The 25,677-nt window shown below is 36.4% G+C and overlaps 1 protein-coding gene across 1 annotated transcript in view; it reads right to left on the reverse strand.

The window, feature by feature from the left end:
• Positions 1–24,832, reverse strand: part of WDR35 (WD repeat domain 35) — a 43,923-nt gene extending 19,091 nt beyond the window's left edge. The window contains exons 1-14 of the mRNA XM_058179171.1: positions 24,692–24,832; positions 21,252–21,369; positions 18,625–18,696; positions 15,433–15,525; positions 14,636–14,764; positions 13,261–13,391; positions 12,469–12,634; positions 11,479–11,624; positions 8,921–9,046; positions 5,174–5,359; positions 2,848–2,908; positions 1,489–1,633; positions 990–1,059; positions 702–755 (exon numbers count right to left, since the gene is read on the reverse strand). Of these exons, the coding sequence (XP_058035154.1) occupies positions 702–755; positions 990–1,059; positions 1,489–1,633; positions 2,848–2,908; positions 5,174–5,359; positions 8,921–9,046; positions 11,479–11,624; positions 12,469–12,634; positions 13,261–13,391; positions 14,636–14,764; positions 15,433–15,525; positions 18,625–18,696; positions 21,252–21,369; positions 24,692–24,715 (1,521 nt within the window). The 5' untranslated portion in view covers positions 24,716–24,832. The remainder of the gene's footprint in view (positions 1–701; positions 756–989; positions 1,060–1,488; positions 1,634–2,847; positions 2,909–5,173; positions 5,360–8,920; positions 9,047–11,478; positions 11,625–12,468; positions 12,635–13,260; positions 13,392–14,635; positions 14,765–15,432; positions 15,526–18,624; positions 18,697–21,251; positions 21,370–24,691) is intronic.
• Between the last annotated feature and the right edge of the window lie 845 nt (positions 24,833–25,677).

Here is a 25,677-nt window from a genome sequence, read left to right on the forward strand (position 1 = left end):
AATGAATAATTGGTGCATTCCTGCATGCATATGTTTGCCTAACAAACTGACATGGAAGATCTTTTTGCCTGCGCATCTACCAGTCCTCCCTTCAAAACATATAATGATTATAGCAGCTTTTTAAGTCATAATTAAGAAAATACTGTTATTACATTTGGTATAAGCCAGATTTTCAAACTACAAAATGCAAGATACTTGTGCAGATTTTCTCCCTGAAATGGGTCACCATGTTTCACTCTTAAGTTTTGTCTATCAAGTTATTTATATACAAATAACCCATAGTTCTAATTCTGCATTTCTTAACTGTTATTTTAATTATCATCCAGAAAAATATTTAATGTATAAAATTCTTCATGTATGTGGTTGCATTGTGCTTTTATGTAAGATGTTGTAATCCCTGCTGGGATTAGGCTGAAACACTTTCAATTTTCCAATAAACTAATTAGAATATTGTTAAAGTACCAGGTACTATATTCTGTGCTTGTGTTGTTGCAGATTACCTTTCATTATAATTTTTCCCTATTCCTAGGTACAATTCTGTTTGTTAATGGACAATATATAAATTCAAATCCATCATGTCCAGATACACTATTTACTTTTAAACTAATTTTATTCTTCTCAACTATTTTAAGAACCATTATATTTGAAAAGCAAAGAACAAATATTGTAAAATAAAGCAAAATTACTTCTCTATTACTTACAATAATCAGTGTCTTATCCGATGCAGTTATTGCACAAATAGGATCCCTTGTTCCCTGAAACCATATAAATAATAACAGTGTAATAGGCAAAATTAACTTACTTCTCTAGAACAAGATGCAAAGCAAGCCACTAGGATAGGTGAAATAACATTAAGAAATGTTGCTGAGCTATAACACAAAACATGTCTGTTTAAATAAAAAAGGTGATTCCATCTTTAAGATGGAAATAGTAACCCATAAACAAACTTGGCACCTGGAATTCAGCTACTGTTTAAAAGGGGAACTTACTTGTAGGACCTTAGCATAGTCAAGAGCTCCATCACCTGCTCCAGAAGGACTATCATCCACATGGTAGATCCTGAAAGAAACCAAGCAAATATTGCACAGAAGTTTACAGTGAGAAAGTGTACAACAATTCGGGAGGACTTACTCAAATAAGAGTTTTAAATTCCAATTGTGACTCCTGACATCAGCATACTTTCATTTTACAAAACAGATCTATTTACAAGGAACAAATTGTTTCAATTGTATTTGCAATTATTCATAAAACGGCCATTTTAATTCTTTTTAGATAAACATTCCTTTAAATTGCTTTTGATCTTTTGGTGACTACATGGACATAATCATGCAAGTTCTTAGCATCAATATGGGTGTGATTTTCTACATCCTTCTCCTAGAAAGTATTTTTTCTCCTGCTAAGATTATTAATCAAATGTGATAAAATCACCATAAGTGGCAAGATATACAGCAGAAGAAAAAGAAGTAAAAAAAAAACCAGTGGACAAACCTTTCCTTGCCTTCTTTTCTGGTCCGTGCTACCTGATTAATTTCCATTGCTGTGAGTTTCTTGTCTACACGGTATTGCCAGATATAAAATGCTTCTTTTGAAGCTGCTATGACTTGGGTTTTGGTCATTGTAACGAACAGTGGGGCTATTATAAAATTCAAACAAAAAACACAAATTAAAGAGTCACCCTACAAAGGAGATGGATGGCATAAATATATAATTTATCTTGTATTATATTTGTATTTTTATCGGGCTGTAAACCGCCCTGAGTCCTTCGGGAGATAGGGCGGTATAAAAATTTGATTAAATAAATAAAATAAATAAATAATAATAAATAAAATAAATAATAATTAGAACAGGCCCATCATTACTTTGATGCAAATTCATCTAGTATCAGATGTGAACAATGAACAGTAACATTGCATATATATTTTTTTGCAAAACTGTGGCTTAATTAAACATATTAGGCAGTATAAGTTCTTTTAAAAAAGCATAAATATTTTTGTAATCTAAGGATTGAGTTGTAGTTTGGAAGAATAATTTGTCATTTCATCTTATCCACCAATTCACAAAATTAGTAATGTAAATTATATTAGTTATATAAGAGGCTGTCTCTCAGCCACAGACCTACATTGGCAGTAAGAATGTAATATTGTCCATCTTTATTATTATTATCTGATTTAGCTTATTCTATACGGAATATCATATGCTGTGTCAATTTAAGAACTGGGTCTAGGGAAATATATTTAAAAACAATGCAGAAATCAGAAAAGCCTAAGTAAAAAAACTTGTAACTTGCAACAAAAAGTCTACCAAATAACTAGACTGGAGGCTCAAACATATGAAGAACGGTTGCAGGAACTGGGTATGTCTAGTTTAATGAAAAGAAGGACTAGGGGAGACATGATAGCAGTGTTCCAATATCTCAGGGGCTGCCACAAAGAAGAGGGAGTCAAACTGTTCTCCAAAGCACCTGAGGTAAAACAAGAAACAATGGGTGGAAACTAATCAAGGAGAGACGCAACCTAGAACTAAGGAGAAATTTCCTAACAGTTAGAACAATTAATCAGTGGAACAACTTGCCTGCAGAAATTGTGAATGCTCCAACACTGGAAATTTTTAAGAAGATGTTGGATAACCATTTGTCTGAAGTGGTGTAGGATTTCCTGACTGGGCAGGGGGTTGGACTAGAAGACCTCCAAGGTCCCTTCCAACTCTGTTATTCTATTCTATTCTATTCTATTCTATTCTATTCTATTCTATTCTATTCTATTCTATTCTATTTGTGTTAATGAGAACAGCAGATTGAGAATAACGTTCATACAAACATATACAGATATACTTTAAATATTTGCTTACCAATATCTATATATTTTGGATCCAAGGGTGTGCCAATGGAATTACAAAGCACAAGTACATACTAGAGAAAAATAAAAACACATGGAATTATTACAAGAAAAATCCAACACTCTCCAATATAAGCCAATATTTTGCATGGATTACATAAAGAACAAAGTGAACAATTTATTATTTGAAAATATAATCATATTTTTAATTCATCAGAGAAGAAAAAGGAGCAATACCTATACTTTATTAGTATTATGTTAAAGACTTTTCAACTTAAAAAATAACCATAGAATTTAAAAGACTCCTTTTCATAAATAGAAGCACCAGTATTACGTAAACATAACCTCTTCCTTCGTACTAAAATATTTATGATATATTCTTGCACAATAGAACCTCCCCTCAAAATTTCATCATTCATAATCAAAAGAAGTATAAAATCTCAAGTAAGTAAAATGAAATCACATAAATTATGACAATTTTATAAAGTGGAGGTTTTTCTAAGATTGTGTTAATTTCAAGATTTCCCCACTAGAGGCCTCTAGCCCCTTCTTCCTCCCCATTGTCCCTCATGGTTCAATTTGTTCTGGACATAGTTAACATCAGCTTACCAGTCCACCTTGGAACAGGTCACTAAGGTCTTGATCTTCAGCTTATTTAGTCCTTTCTGACCCTTTAAGTCTCCCCATATGTGCATGGAGCCCAATTCTTGCCTCCTCCTAGTGTTATTTGCCTACTTTTGGAGTTAGTGCAGGCTTGCCTTAGCCATTAGTGTTTTGTTTCACTGTGGCTGCCTTCCAGCTGCAAGACAGTATTACTGCCAACCTCTAAGCTAAGCTCTAAGCATCAGCATGAATTCCCAAGGTTGAGCTTTAAGCACTGCTGCTCCCAGCAGCTTCCCATTTAGGTCCTTGTAAGTCTTGCAGCAGCAGTTGGTAATGTTGCTCAAGTCTTGCCACTGTCATCTCTACTTGCTTCATCTTTGCCCATTTTCCTCTTCACACAAACCTTCCCTAAGTTACCTCTCCCTTTTTATCCCAAGAGTCATATGAGATAGTTATGAATATCTTCAGCGGAAGCCCTTCAATCTTTATTATCTTTACCAGAAACAAGGAGGGTAATAAACCAAATGAGCACATCTATTTTCTACTCTGTATCTTTTTGCCACTAGGCAAAATGATTCTATTCTTATTTATTTGTATCCCACCTTTATTATTTTTACAAATAACTCCAGGTGGCAAACGTATCCAGCACACCATCCTCCTCCTATTTACCCCACAGCAACAACCCTGGGAGGTAGGTTTGGCTGAAAGTTAATTACTGGCCCAAGGTCACCCAGCTGGCTTTCACGGCTAAAGTGGGAGAATTCATGGTCTAAAAAATCATGTCTTTCTGATTTTTTAATATTACTATAGCAAAGTACAAGAAGTACTTTGCTTCTTGTTTGTTTTACTATATTTTATTATTTAGAATATCTCTCATGAACCAGTCTAGAATATCTGTTCTGAAGAAATAAAATAAAACAAACATAAAATAAACATTTTTTCCAAAGAACTAAAGACAGTTGTGAAGATATATGCATTTCGACCCATTTCACCCTAAGTGAGTAGATAGTCATTTTTCTCATCTAACAACATCTGTGAATCAAGAAAGGACAATTCCAGAAATTATAATGAACTGAGGTATGATGTATACTAATTGCATGGTACGAAAATGCTATTTTGATAGATGTATTATCATATAACTACCACCCTATCAATTAAGATAACATTTAAAAATAATTGTTTTACCATTCCACCAACGGATTCTGTTTCATCCTCCTCCTTTGTAAGCATTGTACAAGAGATACGAGAAATAATGATTTTTTTTTTCAGAAGATAAAGCAGTAACAGTTACAGCTAAGTAGAGCAGAACATTCTTGCCTGTATCATTTGGATTTCTGAAGTAGATGCTGCTGTATGTGGTAAAAAATTACAAATTTCTAAAATGCTGTCACGTACAGAAGGAATGGACTTGTACTTCAATGAAATCAAAGATAGTACAGGCTGAACATTAAGAGGAATTTCACAATGGTAAATGCTGTATGCAACAGAACAATTTGCCTAGAAGAGTGGCACACTCTTTGCTGGAGAAATTGGGACAAGATGGGTACCTATCAAGAGATGGTTTAGGGGATTTCTGTACTGAGCAGAGAATTAGACTAGGTAACCTATAATATCCTTTCCAATTCATATGTTCTGTAGTACTAGGGACAATTTAGAATTTCATAAGAATTCAATTATTGATCAAGAAAGAATAACAGTTGGACTAACAGCTAAGATTTTAAAATAAACAATAATACCTGTAGTTGATTTTCATCAGCTTTAGTGGCCAGAATGCAGAAGTCTCCACAGGTTGTTATCGAGATTAAACTCTTGACAAATTTCAAATACTTTTCATTGTTTTTTATATCCCAAAAGACAACACAATACTCTGGACGGTCAGGTCGGGTATATGCATACACTACTGTGTTCGTGCAATAACCCCACTGTTAAGAAAAACAATATTAATATTCCTCAATAACATTGTAATACAGTATGTAGAAATGTATTTATAAAGTCAACATTGATGAATATCTTTCTCATACCGATAATTAATCCCATTTAAAATTTTGAATGCTTCAGATAATTATTGTTTGTGAGAATGGTATAGGGTCTTGAAGAAACACACTCTCACCCCGCCCCCCCAAACTGATGTTCTGAATCACAATTCCAATAATTGGAATAGAATTTATATCAATAAAAATAATCATAACTAGTGAAGTATAATATACCAAAAATCCACCCAAAAACGTATTAAGCAATACAGTAGCAAGTAGATGCTCAATTAAAACCTATTCAGGATCTCAAATGAAAGAATTTTTTGATCATAATTTGGGTAAGGGAACTTCGATAGAAATGGTGTGGGACGCTAGCAAGGCCTTTATGAGAGGAAATTTGATATATATTAATAGTAGACAGAGGAGAAAATTACAAAAACAGCGTAGGGATTTAGAAGAGGAAATTCAGAGGAAACAACAATTATTGGTATATAATCCACATGATTTAAAAACTACTGAGGTGATAAAGATATTACAGAGTCAATTTAATATGTTAATGGCAGATCAGGTGGCAACCAATATACAATATGCTAAACATAATACTTTTTGTAATGCCAATAAATCAGGGAGGTGGTTGGCTTATATGTTAAGGAAAAGACAGAAAGCACGTACTATTGAAAGAATTGAATACAAGGGTAAAGTGCGATTTCAACAGGATAAAATTAAAAAAGCTTTCTTGGAATATTATACAAATTTATATGCCAGAGATACAATATTGAATATGGATATTGATAAATATTTGAAAGAATATAAGGTTAAAGGTTTAACTAATGAACAAAGGGAAGAGTTGAATCGGCCTATAACTTCTGAGGAAATTATTTGGGTAATAAAGCAATTAAAAATAGGGAAATCCCCGGGCACAGATGGACTTACAGCAATATATTATAAAAAGTTACAGGATGAGATAGTTGGTCCACTTATGGAGTTATTTAATCAGATACTGATGGGAGGAGGAGTACCACCATCATGGAGGACTACTTTTATTTCATTGATACCAAAAGAGGATCAGGATTGTACTAAGCCTGGGAATTATAGACCGATTTCATTCTTGAATAATGATTATAAGATTTTTGCAAAAATAATGGCAAATAGGTTAATGGAAATTGTACAACAAAGGATTCACACTGACCAGTTTGGTTTTATAAAAGGGAGACAAATGAGGAATAACGTTAGGCAGATAGTGAATTTATTGGAATATTTGGAAAAGAAAAATCAGATTCCGGCAGCGTTTATATTCTTGGATGCAGAGAAAGCTTTTGATCGTTTGCATTGGGAATTTTATTTAAATTAACAGACAAAATGCAATTTGGAAATGGTTTTATACGAATACTTAGGGCAATTTATGGAGAGCAAACAGCTCAGATAATAATTAATGGTAGTTTGACAGATAGTTTTAAAATTGCGAAAGGAACAAGGCAGGGGTGTCCTTTATCACCTTTATTGTTTATTTTATCTTTGGAACCTTTATTGGATAAGATAAGAGAGTTAAGGGAGATAGAGGTATTAGAATTAGAAGATATGAATATAAAGTCAGAGCATTTGCAGATGATTTGGTTGTTATGTTGACTCAGCCTATAAATTCAGTGTATATTTGTTGGAAGTAATTAATCAATATGGAAGGGTCTCAGGGTTTAAAGTGAATCAAAATAAAACAAAAGTGTTAACCAAAAATATGATTAAGAACCAGAAAGAAAAACTAGAGGAAATAACAGGATTTGAAATTGTAAAAAAGGTTAAATATTTAGGAGTCTTTCTTACTTCATCAAATGGAAATTGTATAAGAATAATTATGATGTGTTATGGAAAAAATTCAGAAGGAAATGAATACTTGGAAAAATTACAATTATCTTTGTTGGGAGAATAGCAGCTATAAAATGAATGTTTTGCCTAAATTCTTGTTCTTGTTTCAGATGATACCAATAATTAAGAAAGATAAAAATTTGGAAGAATGGCAGATTGGAATTAATAAATTTATATGGGAAGGGAAAAAAGCGAGAGTCAAAATGAAAATAATGCAAGATACAAGGGAAAGAGGACGATTAAAAATGCCTAATTTAAAACTGTATTATGAAGCAGTTGTTCTTTTGGTAATAAGTGATTGGTTTAATTTGACGGAGGAAAGGATTTTGAATATAGAAGGTTATGATTTATTATATGGTTGGCATGCATACTTATTGTATGATAAGAAAGTAGATAAAGCTTTTAAGAATCATGTGTTGAGAATTTCTCTTCTGCGTGTCTGGAAAAAATATTATTATAAGTTAAATTATAAAATTCCTATAAGTCCTCGGCACGCAGTAGAGAATATAAATATAGAACAGGAACAAGAAATGATTACTTATAAAGATCTTTTATACAATGAGAGGGGAAATTTAGAACTAAAATCTTTGGATACATTAAAAGGAGAAGGGAGGAATTATACTTGGTTTCAATATGGACAGTTAAAGGCTAGATGGAAAGAAGATCAGAAAATTGGTATTATTCAAAATGAAGAAAATTTGGTTAAACAAATTAGAATCAAACCCAGGGGCATATAAAGAGATTGTATAATGTGTTGATAGAAATAGATTCTGAAAGAGATTTAATAAAGGATTGTATGATAAAATGGACACAGAATATTCAAGAACCAATAATGTTGGAAACATGGGAAAAAATTTGGGTTAGAAATGTTAAATTTACGCAAGCGCAAAAATTAAGGGAAAATTTTTATAAGATGTTTTATAGATGGCATTTAGATCCTAAGAAATTATCATGTATGTATCCAGATATGCAAGCGAAATGTTGGAGATGTAATTGTGATGATGCTACATATTTTCATGTATGGTGGACTTGTAAGAAAATTAAGTCTTTCTGGATAAGAATCTGGTGGATTATGCAGAATGTTCTGAAGAAGAAGATAAATTTCCTACAATTTTTCCTTTTGGGAATAACAACGGACTGTACAGTGATTGAGACTAAGTTGATTTTGAACTTAATAACAGCAAGACTGTTGATTGGACAATATTGGAAGAAAAAAGAATTACCCACAATAGAAGAATGGATATTGAAAGTTTCCAATTTGGCTGAGATGGCTAAAATCTCAGCCTTCTTGAAAGACAGTACTCAAGAAAAATATTTAAATGAATGGAAGAACTGGATTGATTATATTCAAAATAGATATCAGATTAAGAAATTTCGGATTGCCTTTGAATGAAGGATGTTGTTTTTGATTTTAATGGAAGAAGTCAGGTTATGTGAGAGAGAAGGATTATAATTGTGTTAGATTTTAAAAATTTAATGTATGACTGTTTGTTTAATGAACTATACCTTGTGTTTGCTCCGGGAAGTCCGGGGGGGGGAGGGGGGTTTTGGAGGGAGGGCGGAAGGGGGGAAAATTTAATTATTGTTGTAAAACTTTTTCAATAAAAAAAAACTGTTCAGGATCTGATAATATTTTAACATGTTCCTTACCTTGTAGTCTGGTCGAATATTTGCAAAATAAATACACTGATCAACAGCTAATGCTATTTTTAAACCGCCTCCTTCCCAAGATAAAGCCGATACTTGTTTCCCTGGAATCTTTAACGTACGCAAATGCTGAAATGACATCAACCATAAATTAGCTACATACTATTAGAAGTATTTTGAAAATAGAAATAAATAAGTAGCATCTCTGGAGGGCCAGGGATAAGGTTATTCCTCTGCCCTGGTCCTATTAGACCTCTCAGCGGCTTTTGATACCATTGACCATGGTATCCTGCTGCGCCGGTTGGAGGGGTTGGGAGTGGGAGGCACCGTTTATCGGTGGTTCTCCTCCTACCTCTCTGACCGGACGCAGACGGTGTTGACAGGGGGGCAGAGATTGACCCCGAGGCGCCTCATGTGTGGGGTCCCGCAAGAGTCGATTCTCTTGCCTCTCCTGTTCAACATCTATATGAAGCCGCTGGGCGAGATCATCAGTGGTTTTGGGGTGAGATACCAACTGTACGCTGATGATACGCAGCTGTACTTTTCCACCCCAGGCCACCCCAACGAAGCTATCGAAGTGCTGTCCGGGTGTCTGGAAGCCGTACGGGTCTGGATGGGGAGGAACAGGCTCAAGCTCAATCCCTCCAAGACGGAGTGGCTGTGGATGCCGGCACCCCGGTACAGTCAGCTGCAGCTGCGGCTGACTGTTGGGGGCGAGTCATTGGCCCCGATGGAAAGGGTGCGCAACTTGGGCGTTCTCCTGGACGGCCGGTTGTCGTTTGAAGATCACCTGACGACTGTCTCCAGGAGAGCTTTTTATCAGGTTCACCTGAATTGCCAGTTGCGCCCCTTCCTGGACCGGGATGCCCTATGCACGGTCACTCATGCTCTTGTTACTTCTCGCTTGGATTACTGCAATGCTCTCTACATGGGGCTCCCCTTGAAGAGCACCCGGAGGCTCCAGTTAGTTCAGAATGCAGCTGCGCGGGTGATAGAGGGAGCGGTTCGGAGCTCCCATGTAAGACCCATCCTGCGCAGACTGCACTGGCTGCCTGTTGTCTTCCGGGCGCGCTTCAAGGTATTGGTTACCACCTTTAAAGCGCTCCATGGCTTAGGACCAGGATATTTACGGGACCGCCTACTGCCATCTTGTATCTCCCACTGACCCGTACGCTCTCACAGAGAGGGACTCCTTAGGGTGCCGTCAGCCAAACAATGTCGACTGGCGGCCCCCAGGGGAAGAGCCTTCTCTGTGGGGGCTCCTACCCTGTGGAACGAGCTTCCCCCTGGATTTCGACAAATACCTGACCTTCGGACCTTTCGCCACAAACTTAAGACTTATTTGTTTCGTCTTGCTGGACTGGCTTGAATTTTAATTTCAATTTTTAACTGATTTTATGGGGTTTTAATTTTTTATTAATTTTAGTGTTACTTGTATTTTAATATTAGGCCAAATTTAATAAGTTTTTTAATGTTTGTTTTTAATATTGTATGTATTGCTGTATTTTTATTCTGGCTGTAAACCGCCCTGAGTCCTTCGGGAGAAGGGCGGTATACAAATTAAAATAATAATAATAATAATAATAATAATAATAATAATAATAATAATAATAATAATAATAATAATAATAATATTATATTGAATATTTTCTTGGAAGTTACTGAAAGAGGTTAAATGAGCTAAGAAAAATCTTGAGAAATATTTGTCCTGATTCTTAAATTTTAAAAAATTGTATCTCCTAATAATGTTAGATATTTATGTGAATAAATTACTTGAAAGTCGACTACTTCCAATGTAAACCTTACTGTTTTGAATATTAATTACAGAACCTGCGGCTGTAAAAAAAACAGATATTAACAGGTTTGAATAAATGCAAAGAAACCCAGATGACAAAAATATCATCTCAATCATGTGAAAATGATCGAGAAAATCACATATACATTGGAATTAGATAAGCACACCACAGTAAAAACAACTGTAATATTTTAAACAAACATTAGAAATGCTAATGTTAGAGGATACGAGTAATTCACAATATCTTCACAGTCACTATAACTGAATGATAAATCAAATTCTTTCTGTGCATTCATTTATTCCACCTATAAGGATAAGTATGTTATATAACATACTGGCAGAAAGATTAAGAACAGCTTCCACCTCAACCTTACAATATTGCTAAACTTCACAGCACACTTTATAGTATAAGCATTCAATTTTTTGACTTTTGGAAAACACTTTTGTTTTTCTGCCAAACTTGTTGAACATTAGTTATCACTTGAATATTAAAAAAGGAGGGTTTTTTCATCCACATTTTGTGTATACAAGTTACAAAAGGCAGTCTGTAAGTCTTTTGGACTGGTTACCCCAGATGTTACAGAGGAAAACTGGTAGTGTAGCAAATTAAGTTTCAGAAATATTTCTCTGCCTTTACTGTTTTTATCACTTCTCACTTTCACGGAGCATGGTTTGAACATTTTGGTTTTTCAACTATCAATATTCGGTTCTTTTATTTTACACTGAATATAGAAATAGGAAAATCCACAAAATCCATAGTTTTTACCTCACCAAATGGAGAATAGAACTGCACAACGTTTATATCTTTATCTTGCACAGGTATCTTCTGGACGCCTGCAATAGCCAGCACGTTGCCACAATGATTCCACTGGATGCTCACAACACTCAGAGACGCATCAATTAAGACAGGATCTGGTTGTTGTTTTAAATAAACAAACAAATACTGATATAAAGGGCATATACAAATATATTAACGGAAAGATAATTCTTATTATAATATTTATCCCTTGAATGGAATATGGAAATGGAATGGAATATAGTTTTCAGCCAAGTGTGATTGGACACACAAGGAATTTGTCTCCAGAGCATAATCTCTCAGTGCACATAATGCAGCAAAATGATAAGTCATAGATCATTAATTATAAGACACAATCATAAATAATAAGATACAAACAAGGGATAAATAATAAAATACCAATAGGAAAAGATGAAAAGATGAAAAGGATAACAATAGCAATAGCACTTACTTATATACCACTTCAAAGTGCTTTATAGCCCTTTCTAAGCAGTTTACAGAGTTAGCATATTGCCCCCAACAATCTGGGTCCTCATTTTACTGACTGCGGAAGGATGGAAGGCTGAGTCAACCTTGAGCCTGGTGACAATCAAACTCCCAAGCTGCTGGCAGCCGGCAGTCAGCAGAATTAGCCTAAAATACTGCATTCTAATCACTGCGCCACCATGGCTCTTTCATAGCAATACAGGATAATAGCAATGCAGCCCTACTACGTGGGTAAATTTCTTTAGGCATAAGACAGTACTCTGGGAGTTAGGTGTTTAACAGAATGATGACATGGGGGAAAAATATTTTTGTACCGAGTTTTAGCATGCAATGGCCTAAAGCGGCATCCCGAGGGGAGAAGCTAAAATCAGTTTATGTTGAGAATGTGAAGGGTCTTTAGATATTTTCTCAGCCCTCTTTAGGCAACTGAATTTATGGTACTTCTTTACAACTCTTACCACAAGGTATGCTTACTTTGATCGTTCTCATGTCTCATTATTTGGCATCTTCCATTGTCAAAACAAATGGCAAGGCAAGGACAATCTGGTTCTACATAGCCCTCAGTTCCTGGGTACCAATGGATTCCTGCAATGCTGAATGCTCCAGTTACATTCACCAAACAGTTCATTTTCATTTTCATCTATAATAGTAATTCAATATATACAGGTAAATATATATTTTCACAAATCTAATTATTTTATGATTGGTTGAAGGAACACTATTTAACTAACAAACATTTAACTGAGATTACTCATAAGTAAGTGAAGAAACCTGAACCACATAACAACACAATCAGGCTTAATATTAATATGTAAATCACAGTGTTCTTTTAAAAAGTGAATTTTATATAACACACACACACACATGTATCTTTTTAAAAGAACATAGTGATTTACATATTAATATTAAGCCTCATTGTGTTGTGCGTATGTATGTGTGTATACACACACACACACACATTAGATGTATTGTAAGAAATAGCTACAGTTCACAAATCAATATGATATCCCTTAAATCAGCTTCACAAATAGGCTAATTATCAGCCCTGTGTTGTGCTATATTAAATAGTATAATATACTACTTTAAATCCCTGTGATGATTGGAAAAATCTTTTTAAACTCTGCAATTGCAGAATTAAAAACCATGATTTTATATTTTATCACCATAGATCACTGTGGGTTGGAATGCTTAGAAAAACATTTCTAACAACTGGATACTAAGGTATTCAAAACGTGACTACTTAATAGAATATATCTCTAAACTTACCATAAAAGTCCCATTTTTGTCATAAATATGTATTTCTCCATTGGCCATTCCAAAGAGTAGAGTTCTACCATCTGGAGACCATGCAACATGGTGAAGTTGTACTTTTAAATCCTTTCCCCAAATACGATTTCCTTTTAAAGGAAAATAAGTTCAATGCATCTCACAACTAGAACAAAATGTTCAAAACTGAAAATATTAAAAATGGAAATTTGCAAATAATTTTATCTCTTAAACAGGAATGAAAGCTTTATTTCTTTTTTTATCAATACGTCACTCTAAGCTCTACTTTTTCAAAATTACTGATATACATTCTTGAATATATAAACTTGGATCCAAATATGTGATTCTTACTGTTGATAAGACTACCCTTCAGTCTTCAGTTTCCTTTTTGTGCTGTGTTGTTTACATACCATTCTGTTCCAAAAGATCATCTCACTTAGCATTAAATGTATACAAAAATATAAGGGATTGTGGAAGACAGGAAGGTTCCATTCTTGGAACACAATTCTGTTCCTTTCACACTGTCTAAATTAGGAGATTAACTGAATTAGGACATTAACTGCTTTAAGAATATATATCAAAAATGGAAATGGAATTGTAATAAAATCATATTATTTTGGCTTTATTGTTCTCCTGGTATTGTACATCCTCATAATTATACATTAACATATATGCCTATCTACATTCTAATAAAGCTAATTGGGTTATTTAGAAATGATATGAATGTACTGTGAAAGTAAAACTTAAATGTGACTTAATTTCAAATGTTTCCTTTAATATGGAAACAAATGACAAAGTAAAATATATGGAAAATTCCTTCTCTCTGGTTAGATATTGCCCAGTAAATCTAAGTTATTGAAAAATAGTGGCATATTCTGTTTGGAGAGCAATCACTCAAGTGATGATAACTTTTCTCGGAATGGAAATGTGTGAAGCGGTAGGTGGGAATATATGATTTAACCTCTACTGCTCAAGAACATATGAACATTCATGTCCCCGTACACTTTTGGGGATTCCCTCCCTCAGCTTCGTATATTGAACTGACAGAAAACTGCACAGTTGTTGAAATAAATTTTGAATCCTACATAATCTGAAAATTAGAGTTATTGGGAAGATCTTCCAGATGCATTCAGCTGAATGTCTAGGGAGATTCTCAGTCATCCAGGTCATGGTTGTCCAAAGATGCTTTTCAAGAACAACTGGACTTTCTGGTTTTTCTTTGAAGACATTTCGCTCCTCCTCCAAGAAGTTTCTTCAGCTCTGGAGCTAACAGGGCAATTGTGCAAGATAATGATTTCTGAAGGAAACTAACACTATAAGAGTTATTAAACCTTCTAAAAAACTGCATATTCTATTAGCATAAGTAGTACTTTACCATCCACAGAACCAACAATTACAGCACCATCTTCATATATGATGCAAATTTTCTGCCCATCAGCATTCCATCTCATGCTTCTAACCACAGATTTATTTCTATTGTTGATCATCTCCTCATACCAAGCACCTAAAGCCAAAGGGGAAAAGAAATCATCCATATCTACCACACTCCTATTTTTCATCTGAACTGTTCTTACTGAAAGTAATTCAAAAGGAATTATTTGCAAACTCAGTAACTTCTATTGAGCTGGACATTGATTCATGGTTATTGTGTCACTGCCATGAAGTTGCTCTGAAGAGCATTCCAACACTGAGAGCTGGAGCTGGAGGTGGCAAGGAAGGAGCTCTTAAAAACTGCTCTTCCCTTCCCCTTGCGGAGCAAAAGGAAGTTTTGACATGTATGTAATAATGTGTTTTTGTTTATGTGTTTTGGATTTTCTTAAAAAAACTCATACAGCTCTGGATTTCATCTGGGTGTCTGTGGTTTTTCACACTTTGCTCCTAATCCGTAGCCTCAGAGGCTGGGAAACTGAAGAAGCTTCCCAAATATACTAGGATTAACACAACATGGGACCAAAGCAATATATTTAGATGGAGGGAAGAATGCCAACGTGATATTAATTTAAAAATAAATTTCTTAGAATAAATTATCATATTAATATTTTTGGAATAAATAATTATTTTTAGAACCTTTTAGCCTGCAAAGATCCAAAGGTATACTGTAGAAATCTCTGAGCCAATTAAGAATTGAAATGCCACAAATATATAATAGCCATTTTCCAGCAAATTACCTACCTTTATACAGCATCCACACTATAATAAGTCCGTGCTCGTCACTACTAGTTAGCTTTTGATACTGTTCATTCCATGTCACTACTTGCACAGCACCTAGAAAATTATATTACAGTACTGCTGAATTACATTAGTAACAACAAGATTATTGGGAAAAAAGTAATGTGCTTTCTATTAAAAATAAGCATTATATAGAGACCCATTCAGAGCCAGTTTACAATTTAGGGATTCTCCTGGACTCATGACTCCTGCTTGATGAACAGGTGGCAGTTGTGGCTAGAAGAGTCTTTCTTTGTACCACTTTGGCTTCTGCACCAGCCTCAGCCTTTCCTGGTTCAGAACTCCCTGTGCTTGGTTACTCAAGCTCTAGTTCATCTCTCGTCTGGCTTACTGCAAAGTGCTTTACATTGGGCTACCCTTCAAATGTATTCAGAAGTTTCAGTTAATACAAAGTGTGGCAGCACTAGCAGTCTTTGAGGCCCCTAGAATGCCCTTGTTACACCATTGCTTCGTGAGCTGTATTGGCTGCCAGTTTTTGTTTTTTTTGTTTTTTGCATTTATATCCCGCCCTTCTCCGAAGACTCAGGGCGGCTTACACTATGTTAGCAATAGTCTTCATTCTATTTGTATATTTATATACAAAGTCAACTTATTGCCCCCAACAATCTGGGTCCTCATTTTACCTACCTTATAAAGGATGGAAGGCTGAGTCAACCTTGGGCCTGGTGGGACTAGAACCTGCAGTAATTGCAGGCAGCTGTTGTTAATAACAGACTGCATTAGCAGCCTGAGCTACAGAGGCCCAGAGTTTGCTTGCGCAAGCAGTTCAAGCTTTTAGTTATGACCTTTAAAATCCTCTGTGGTATGGAGTCAGATTACCTGATGAACTGTCTTATCCCACTACGATAAGTTTGACTCATTCGTATCAGCAGAGGAGGCCTGCTGACAATCCTGTTAGTCAAGGAACCCCGGCTAACAGGATCCAGGACAAGAACCTTTTCTGCTGTAGTGCTCACCTTCTGGAATCTCCTGCCCCCAGCATGAGGTCTGCCCTCACCATTCTATCCTTCCACAAGGGAAAAAACTGGCCTAGGAACCCAATAAGGGATACCCCACTGGAGGTAGCTACTGGACTAATTAGCTGACCCCACCTCCTGCCCTGAACTTCTTCCTCTTCCTCTGTCCATCTTTTAATTCATATTATTATTATTTTCATTGTTTAGTTTTGTTTCATTGTTTTGCTATTGTTCTGTTTACATTCTTAATCATTCCCACCCCCCATTTTATTGTTGTAACCCTCCCCAGAGTAGCCCTAGAGCAAGATGGCCGGCAAATAAATTTAACAAAAGAATAATTTTACATTCATTATAATAGGATTGTGAACTGATTTGTACATATACAAACATATGTGTGGGTATGTTTATAAAAATATCTGAATAATTTTATAGAATCAGATTTTGGAGACTAGAAATTTCTTTCCATTAACAAAAATCTCCACTGCCTTAAAAAATTTACATAAATGTTCCTCACCTGCTCCTAACATCAGATGAGCTATTTGTCTCAAGTTGAGCATAATATCTATATAATAATAATATCTATATAAAATTTTCTTTTTCGAAGATACAATCTTAGCAGTACCTTCCTTAAGAACCAGACTTATCACTTTTTCTTTACTGCCTAACTCAAAGGAGTTCTTTTTGTTAATTGAACCCTTGTGAAGTTTAATTTCATTCTAACATCTAAGTGTAGAGGCAGTTTGGTATAGTGGTTAAGGCACCAGGCTAGAAAGCAGGAGACTGTGATTCAAGTCCTGTCATAGCTATGAAAACTAGTTGGGTGACTTTGGGCCAGTCATTCACTTCAGCCCCACCTCATAGGGTTATTGTAGTGGAGAAAATAGGAGGAGGGAGGTTTGCGGGATATGTTCACTGCCTTGAGTTATTGTAAAAACAATAAAGGCAGAAAAAAAGTAAATAAATAAAAACAACAGACTACCTTACAGTATCATTACACAACTAACTCCATCCACCCACTTGCCTGGAATATACTTCGGTGTTTATTTTGTTGCCCATGATATTGTTCTTAAGATTAATTTAAATATCTGACTCGGAGCTTTTTTCACCTACAGAAATTACAGTAATGTTTCTGGATCGGTTATTTAAAGTCTCTACCATGAAGGCTGTTTACAGGATAGTGTAAACTACAAACCAGGAAATCAGAAACTTTTAGGATAATACAGAACGAATTTATGTTCTAAACATCCTACCTTCCTTGACAACATCAAGCTTCAATAGGACACAGCGCTTTATACTCTCTGAAGATTTTTCAGCTGGTAAGAATTAATTTGAAAGCACAAACATTTCATAGCTTGTACTCAAGCCTCCAAATGATACACTTTCCTCTGCTTCAGCAATCTCAGAGCAACTGCGAGTGTCTGCTGCTCCTGTAATGGCTTGCGAAATTCAAACCATTGATGTATTTTGTCGTTTAAGGGAAGCATCGTGACTTTTGAAACAACTACCTTCTTCCGTCTCTTGAAATGCCTCCTTTCAAAATCTTGTGCTTACTGTTGTCAACAGGGTAACCTCTGATACTTCCTTTTCACCTGTAGAGTTGTGCTGTCTGGGTACAGTGGAGCTTCCCCCATTGTCGAACCTTCTAACACCAGAGGCTCCAGAAGGCTATTTCTACAATTAATATCTCAGCTAGCATTGAAAGCTTTGGAAAGGCAAAGATTTCCTTGTATTGTCTCAGTCCTTTTAGAGGAACTTGAAGGTAATTATATCAAATGAGCAAACAATCAATTTATTACTGATAGCATTTCTGGCATTTTGTTCTGATTATTCTAGCATACTGTGTAAATATATTCTAAACAACGCATAGGCTATTTTGAAGTTGCAAGGAGAAAATTTTCAGTATATAATGAGAACTGAGGTATAGGCATATTTCTACTTTATATCCTGATAACATATATCAAATAGCCCCGACAGCATTTTGTTTTCTTTTATATATAGCAATAGATATTTTCATAGAATTATTATTTTATTTCTAAGCGTGCCAATTCAAAATTATATCCCAAGAAATTCATTGGAATTTATCTAGCAGAAATGGACAGTTCATCACTGAAACTGTATCGTTTTCTCAACAAATCAGTCAAAAAGCAATTTTATTTTACTGAACAGGAATAACTCTTACCCGTGTGGCCCTCAAGTGTCTGATTCATTGAGAGATTGCTAGGTGCAGCAAGTCCTTTTAATTTGGCTTCATCTAAAACCCAAAAAAGCAGTTGTGAGACATGAATCCTAAATAAATAGCATTTATAATTTTTACTGGCTTACTTTTTCCCTAAGTGGTGCCCTCTTTCAATTAATCATAATATTTAACCTTTGTATGTCCTGCAGAAACTGATGAGGAAGAAGCAGGAATTCCAAACAAACTGAATTTCCTCTTTTGCTCATTAAAAAGAAGTTGAAATCCCAAATCCAACTTCTTTCTATTTTTTTAATGGTATTTTGATTATCTAACTATAGGAGAAGGAGTGTTAGAACTTGGAATCAGAATTAACCAGAGGGACCAGCCTAGAATCCCTATTTAGCCACAAGCGGACTAAATCCAGCCTCCCTTGAATTCTGTGGACCCTTATCTAACTCCAAACAGCTGCTAAATTTTTTAGCAATAAATCAGTTTAATTAGGCATTTATGCATGGACCTTTCATTTATGTATTTATTTTCATCAACTGATGGCAAACAATCACGATATTGTGACTTCACATAAATGGGAGGGGGAAAGAGTTTCCTGATTTTAAATTCTTCGATTGAACATTTTAAAGAAAAATATATATTTCACACTAGTACTTATAAAGTACAAAAGAGAACATGAAAAAGAATAAGAAATGTAATACAAATGAATAAACCAGAAATTTTAAAACTTTGTGGAAGCTATAGTTTTGTAATATATCATTACTTAATTGTAAATCACTACTGAACTTAAGCTAAAACAGAATATCAAGAATCAGAATCAGCACAATATAAATCACTGAATGGAATTATAAACTATAATTTCATTCTATATTATTAAAATAATTTGATAATTATGTCTGAAATCCTACCTAGCACCAAAGGATAAAAAGGATTTTAAAAATGCCCACAACATTTAAGACCTATAAAATAATATATTCCTTGTTATCAATTATATTAAGATTTTATTACACTTTGCATGAAAAGACCTAAAAAGACCTTTTCTGTAACCTAGAAAAGGTATATCCTTTATTCATACATTTGATATTGAATACTTCATATTCTGGGCTCTCATCATTGAGGCAATTTTGCATATAAGTAGTCCTTAATTAACAATGCAAATAGGGACTGGAATTTCTGCTAGTAAGTGTTGTGGTCATAGTTTTGGTCTTCCAATGACCAAAATCAGTGGGGAAGCCAATAGGAAGTTGCAAGTCCCAAGTGATTTGCAATGAGGCAGGAAATGGCTACTGCTGGGTGGAAGATGGGGTGTGAGGGTGAGCAGGCGGTTGGCTAGACATAGTAGGTTTGGGGGTGCGTTGCTGGATGAATGAGATTGTGTGAGGGTACAATTAGCCCCAGAGCTATGGTGCCCCGCCCCCATGCATGGCCAGGATGGGGAGACCAGCAGAGGGAGGCAAGTAAAGATGATCATCTGCTGGAGGAGGTGGCAGGATTGATGGGTATGTGTGATCACAAATGTGGTTTGGCTCAAATTTTTTTATCATGTGATTGCGGGGGTGCTGCTCTGGTCAAAATGATCTGTCACAATTCCATTTTTTCGGCACATTCAATAGTGACAGAACAAACCTGAAGTGGGGACTACCTATACTCTATATGAATAGGAAAATTGAAAATTACTTAACTCTGTTATGTGTAATATATGGAATTTTAATAAAATCCATCTCAACAAAATGTGTCTCAAATACACTTTATATTGTTCAAATTACCATAGTTATAGTAAGGTTCCAAAATATTGGAAGATGAGAGTATAACACAGATTGTAGGATTGTCCTAGAACAGTGATGGCTAACCTTTTTGCCATCACGTGCCAGGATGGGGGGCGGTGGTGAAGGGAAGATTCGTGCACACGCATGCCCACACCCATAATTCTATGCTCCCTGCCCTGCGCACGCAACCCCCCTCCCCCCGCTCCTGGCACACAATGGCCCGGTAGCCCCATTTTTCTTTCTCACCTGGCTCCAGGTCCTCTCTATGCATATGGGGAGGGCGAAAACAGCCTTCCCCACCTACTCAGAGGCCCTCCGTAGGCCCAAAACGGCCCATTTCCCAACTTCCAGTTGGACAGGAAGTGACTTTTTTGCTGTCCCTAGTCTCCAGAGCCGTTCTAGGAGTCTCTGGAGGCTGGGGAACAGCAAAAAATGTCACTTCCTGTCCAACCGGAAGATGGGAAAGGGCCTGGGGAAGGCTGTTTTTGCCCTCCCTGGATGCATAGAGAGGATCTGGAGCCAGGTGAGAAAGAAAAACGGGTCTTCCCCACCCCCTGCAGGCCCTCCAGAGGCAGGAAACAGCCTGTTTCCCTATTTCTGGTGGGCCCAGAAGGTCCAAAAATCAGCTGGCTGGTGTGCGCATGCGCGCTGGAGCTGAGCCGGCGTGCCCACTAATATGGCTACGTGTGTCACCTGTGGCAAGTGTGCCATAGGTTCGCCATCACGGTCCTAGAACAAATAATGTGAGCAATGCATGGAGGGAACAAGATGAACAAGTTACAACACAGCAAAAAAAAAAAATCACTTTATGTCCTAGGTTGCCAACAAATTTATATTGATACAAATGTCATTTACCTGTTTTTGTTTCTAACTTTAAAACTTTCAGTAGACCATCTTCACCGCCACAGGCTATATAACCTTGGTCTTTGCTCCAACAAATAGATCTAAGTCTAACATTACCAGGAATTGTAATCTGAAATAAATACATTTTTTTAATAAAATGAAAGCAATAACAACACTGCAACTGGACTCTAAATTGAATTATTCCAGCAATTAATTTAACTCAAACCAAAGCTAGCATATACATTATTTTAGGTGCAAAATATGTTACAGAATATATATACAAGAAAAAGTCTGCAACAATTATTAATAATTTCCAGAGGTCCTATGCTTTTAAACTATGCAACTCTTTCATGCAGCATATCTAAAAATAGAAATATTTGACACAATAGATAATTTTACATCAACATCAAAAAAGTTTCTTGACTGGCAAAGAAGTAAGGTATGGCAGTTCTGAAAATGTCTGCAAAACCAAATCAATATTTTAAAATTTCTCAGTTTCTAATACAAAAAATAGAAAGATTTAGCCCACATAAACTTTTTCTGAACCCAATCTTTTTTAAGAATGAGACCAAATTGTTTGAGTACTATTGCTATATGGAATAACTTATTCCAAATATAATAATCATATAATAACCATTCATAGCATTTCATATTATTATGGCATATAATATTGTATAATAATATTATATCAATTAATCATTCAGAATAGAGCTGGAAGGTTTTCTAATCCAACCTGCTGCTCAAGCAGGAGACCCTGTACCGTTTCAGACAGGTGGCTGTCTAGTCTCTTCTTAAAAACCTCCAGTGATGAAGCACCTACAATTTCTGAAGGCAAGCTGTTTCTCACTGTTAAGAAGTTTCTCCTTAATTCTAGGTTGCTTCTCTCCTTGATTAGTTTTCATCCATTGTTTTGTCTTGCCTTCTGATACTATCATGTCACCCCAGTCCTTCTTTTCTCCAGACTAGCCATACCAATTCTTGCAACTGTTCTTCATATATATTTTTCTCGAAGCCTTTAATCATCTTAGTTGCTCTTCTTTGCACCTTTTCCAAAGTCTCAACGTATTTTTGTAATGTGGTGACCAGAACTGGATGCAATATTCCAGGTGTGGTCTTACTAAGGATTTATAAAGTGGTACTAATACTTCATGTGATTTTGATTCTATGCCTCTATTTATATAACCAAGGATTGTATTAGCTTTTTTGGCTGCCGCCGCACACTGCTGGCTCATGTTTAAGTGATCGTCCACTAAGATTCAAAGGTCTCTCTCACAGATACTGTTTTTGAGCCAGGTTTCACCTAATCTGTACCTTTGGTTTTTCTTGCCTAAGTGAAAACCTTGGTTTTCTCAACATTAAATTTCATTTTGTTGGATAGGGTCCATTGTTCAAGTCTGTCAAGATCTTTTTGGATCCGGAGCTTGTTTTTTGGGGTATTGGCTATTCCTGCCAGTTCAGGGTCATCTGCAAATTTGATGAGTTTCCCTTAGTAATATTTTAATAAAGATACTACCATTTTAGAAGGCATTTATGTCTGCTTTCAATTGTTTTATAAATTAAAGCCACTTCCTTTGAGGAAAGGATAAGGCTATATTCTGAAGTCCTTGATTAAAGTAGAAAGTGTTAGAGAAATAAACCCCAGTGGGAAACGTGGCGATGCAACATAGTTTAAAAGGGTTTTTTCACAAATCTAACAAAACAAAGACTTTATATCATTTGTTTGATTTGTTGCTTTCTGATGCATCACTTATATCAAATTTGTTTCTGTGCCTTATATAAGGACTTGACCCCTATTTAATACATGCTTTTTGCTTTGCCTGAAGTACTTGTGGGTCATATTGTTGGGTATATGTGTGTGAAAGTATTTGCAAAGTATTTGCAAAAGTATTGGGCATTCTCAAATTCAGGAACTAGGTTCTTTCCAGTTCTATGCCAACTCAGGTGGCCAAGTTTTATAGGCAAGACTATTTCTTCCATCCCCATGAGATTTCTCTTCAAATTCTAGTTATAATTGATCTTATAATGCTCATAAACAGTAGTACAATGAATTCATAATGCAGTGAAATTAGTTGTCATACCAATTGGCATCAACAAAGAAAAACAACAAATATTTGAAGGGAAAATTGTAGAATTCCCCCCGCCCCTGCAAGAATCATGAAATTGAAATATTGGGGAATATTATATATAATACACACACATATCTATTCTCTCCATAGGCATACACATGTGCCAACGTACATTATGTTACAAATAGTTGTGAAAATAAAATTGGGGTAGAGAAGCCACAGTGAACACTTTGGGAAAAATGTAGGAGAAACATATAGTTCATTCACACATGTAAAACGAAGAATACATTCACATCTATTAAGTACTGTGAAGGTTTCACTTATAGCCAAGGATTTGGATCCAAATACCCAGCTACAAAAATATGACTATATACAGTTTAGGAGTATGAATATTTCTACAGGTAGTCCTCGTCTTACGAACATAATGGAGCCCAAAATTTCTGTTGTTAAGTGAGACATTTGTTACAAGTGAGTTTTGCCCCATTTTACAACCTTTCTTGCCACCGTTAATTACCCCAATTGATAAGTTAGTAACCCGGTTGTTAAGTGAATCTGATTTCCCCATTGACTTTGCTTGTCAGAAGGTCACAAAAGGGGATCATTGAACCTTGGGACACGGCAACAGTCCTAAATATGAACCAGTTGCCAAGCATCTGAATTTTGATCACCTGATTTAGGGGGGCGCTGCAATGGTCGAAACTCAGTGGTGGGTTTCAAAAATATTAAATACCGGTGCTGTGGGTGTGGCTTGGTGGGCTTGGAATGGTTTGGTGGGTGTGGCTTGGTGGGTGTGGCAGGAGAAGGATACTGTAAAATCTCCATTCTCTCACCATTCCTGGGTAAGGTTACTGCAAAATCACCATTTCCTCCCGATCAGCGGGGACTCGGGAGGCAGAAAACAGATGGAGGTGGGGCCAGTCAGAATTTTTACTACTGGTTTCTCCGAACCACTCAAAATTTCCTCTACCGGTTCTCCAGAAGTAGTCAGAACCTGCTGAAACCCACCTCTGTTGAAACTGTGAAAAACAGTCCTAAATTCACTTTTTTCCAGTGCCCTTGCAACTTGGAACGGTCACTAAATGAACCGTTGTAAGTCGAGGACTACCCATATATAGCGAGGCAGGGTTCTGACTGGAAGCACAAACTCTTGCAAGTCCCTTCTCCTCACTGCCTTTTTAATCTGCACTGGGATTAATACATAGCTCTTAATACATTTCAGGCAATTTAGAGATTAAATAAGAGCAAGAAAGCCAAGTCAAAACTGGAAAGAAATGGTTAAGAAAAGTTATTGAAGGGCGAAATTCTGACCGCATCCTGCAAAAAGAGGCGGGGATGGGAGGGGGGGGCAAGAGGACGAAGAAACCACAGAAAAAGCACCGATCCCACCTTCTTGCTCAAGTAGACAAACATCCTGCCCGTTTTTATCGCCTCTTGTCGCTGCGCTGCCTGGTCCTCTGCGCCAGCGGGATAGGCGCTTCAACTGGCCGGAGCTGCTGTTTCCATGACAACAATGGGCGCCAGAGTGCGGCCGCCGTGGCAACCGACCCTAAACCGGAAGCACAATATATATCTAGAAAGGCGAATCCCAACGCTTCCGGGTCAAGGGAAATGGAATGTCTGGTCCCTTTGGACCGTTAGCGGCCTTCTCAACCGCTATTCTAGTGCAGGGGTCTCCAACCTCGGCAACTTTAAGCCGGGCGGACTTCAACTCCCAGAATTCCCCAGCCAGCAAAGCTGGCTGGGGAATTCTGGGAATTGAAGTCCGCCCGGCTTAAAGTTGCCGAGGTTGGAGACCCCTGTTCTAGTGAATTGTTCTCCGCTGGGGGAAGGGAAAGAGCGGGGTTTTCGGGGTCTTTTATCCTTTCCTTGGAAGCTAAACGCTTCTGAGCTATAACGAAAAGAGAAGCGCCGAAAATAAAAAAAGATCGGACCCTTGAAATGGTCTTTGCTTCCTGCGAATTGGGCAGGATGAATAAATATTACATTTATATATCGCCCAACTCCCTGCGACTCCGGTTGTGTTTCCAGCCGTAGCCGGTCTCAGTCTAATTGTATTTTTGGATTCATTTTTTAAAAAAATCTTATTCAAGCTCTGAGTATCTTAAAAACAGCTGAGGCAGATAGAAGTGCATAATTTTTTGTCCCTAACGCTCCTTTCTTTGACCTTCATTCCAAATTCGGAGGAACAGAGCCTTGATTGGGGAAGGTGTCGTGTTGTTGGTTTGAGCCAACAACAGGAAAAGTGTGTGTGTGGGGATAATATTAATTAGCCCATATTCATCATTGCCCGCCACCATTGCCCCAACTCTTCTGAGCTCCCTCCCTCGGGTTTGCTTTTCCTTAGCACCAAGCTGATCTTCAAAGGGTTAGCC

Source organism: Ahaetulla prasina, chromosome 1 (assembly GCF_028640845.1).
Source record: "Ahaetulla prasina isolate Xishuangbanna chromosome 1, ASM2864084v1, whole genome shotgun sequence".
NCBI lineage: Eukaryota > Metazoa > Chordata > Lepidosauria > Squamata > Colubridae > Ahaetulla > Ahaetulla prasina.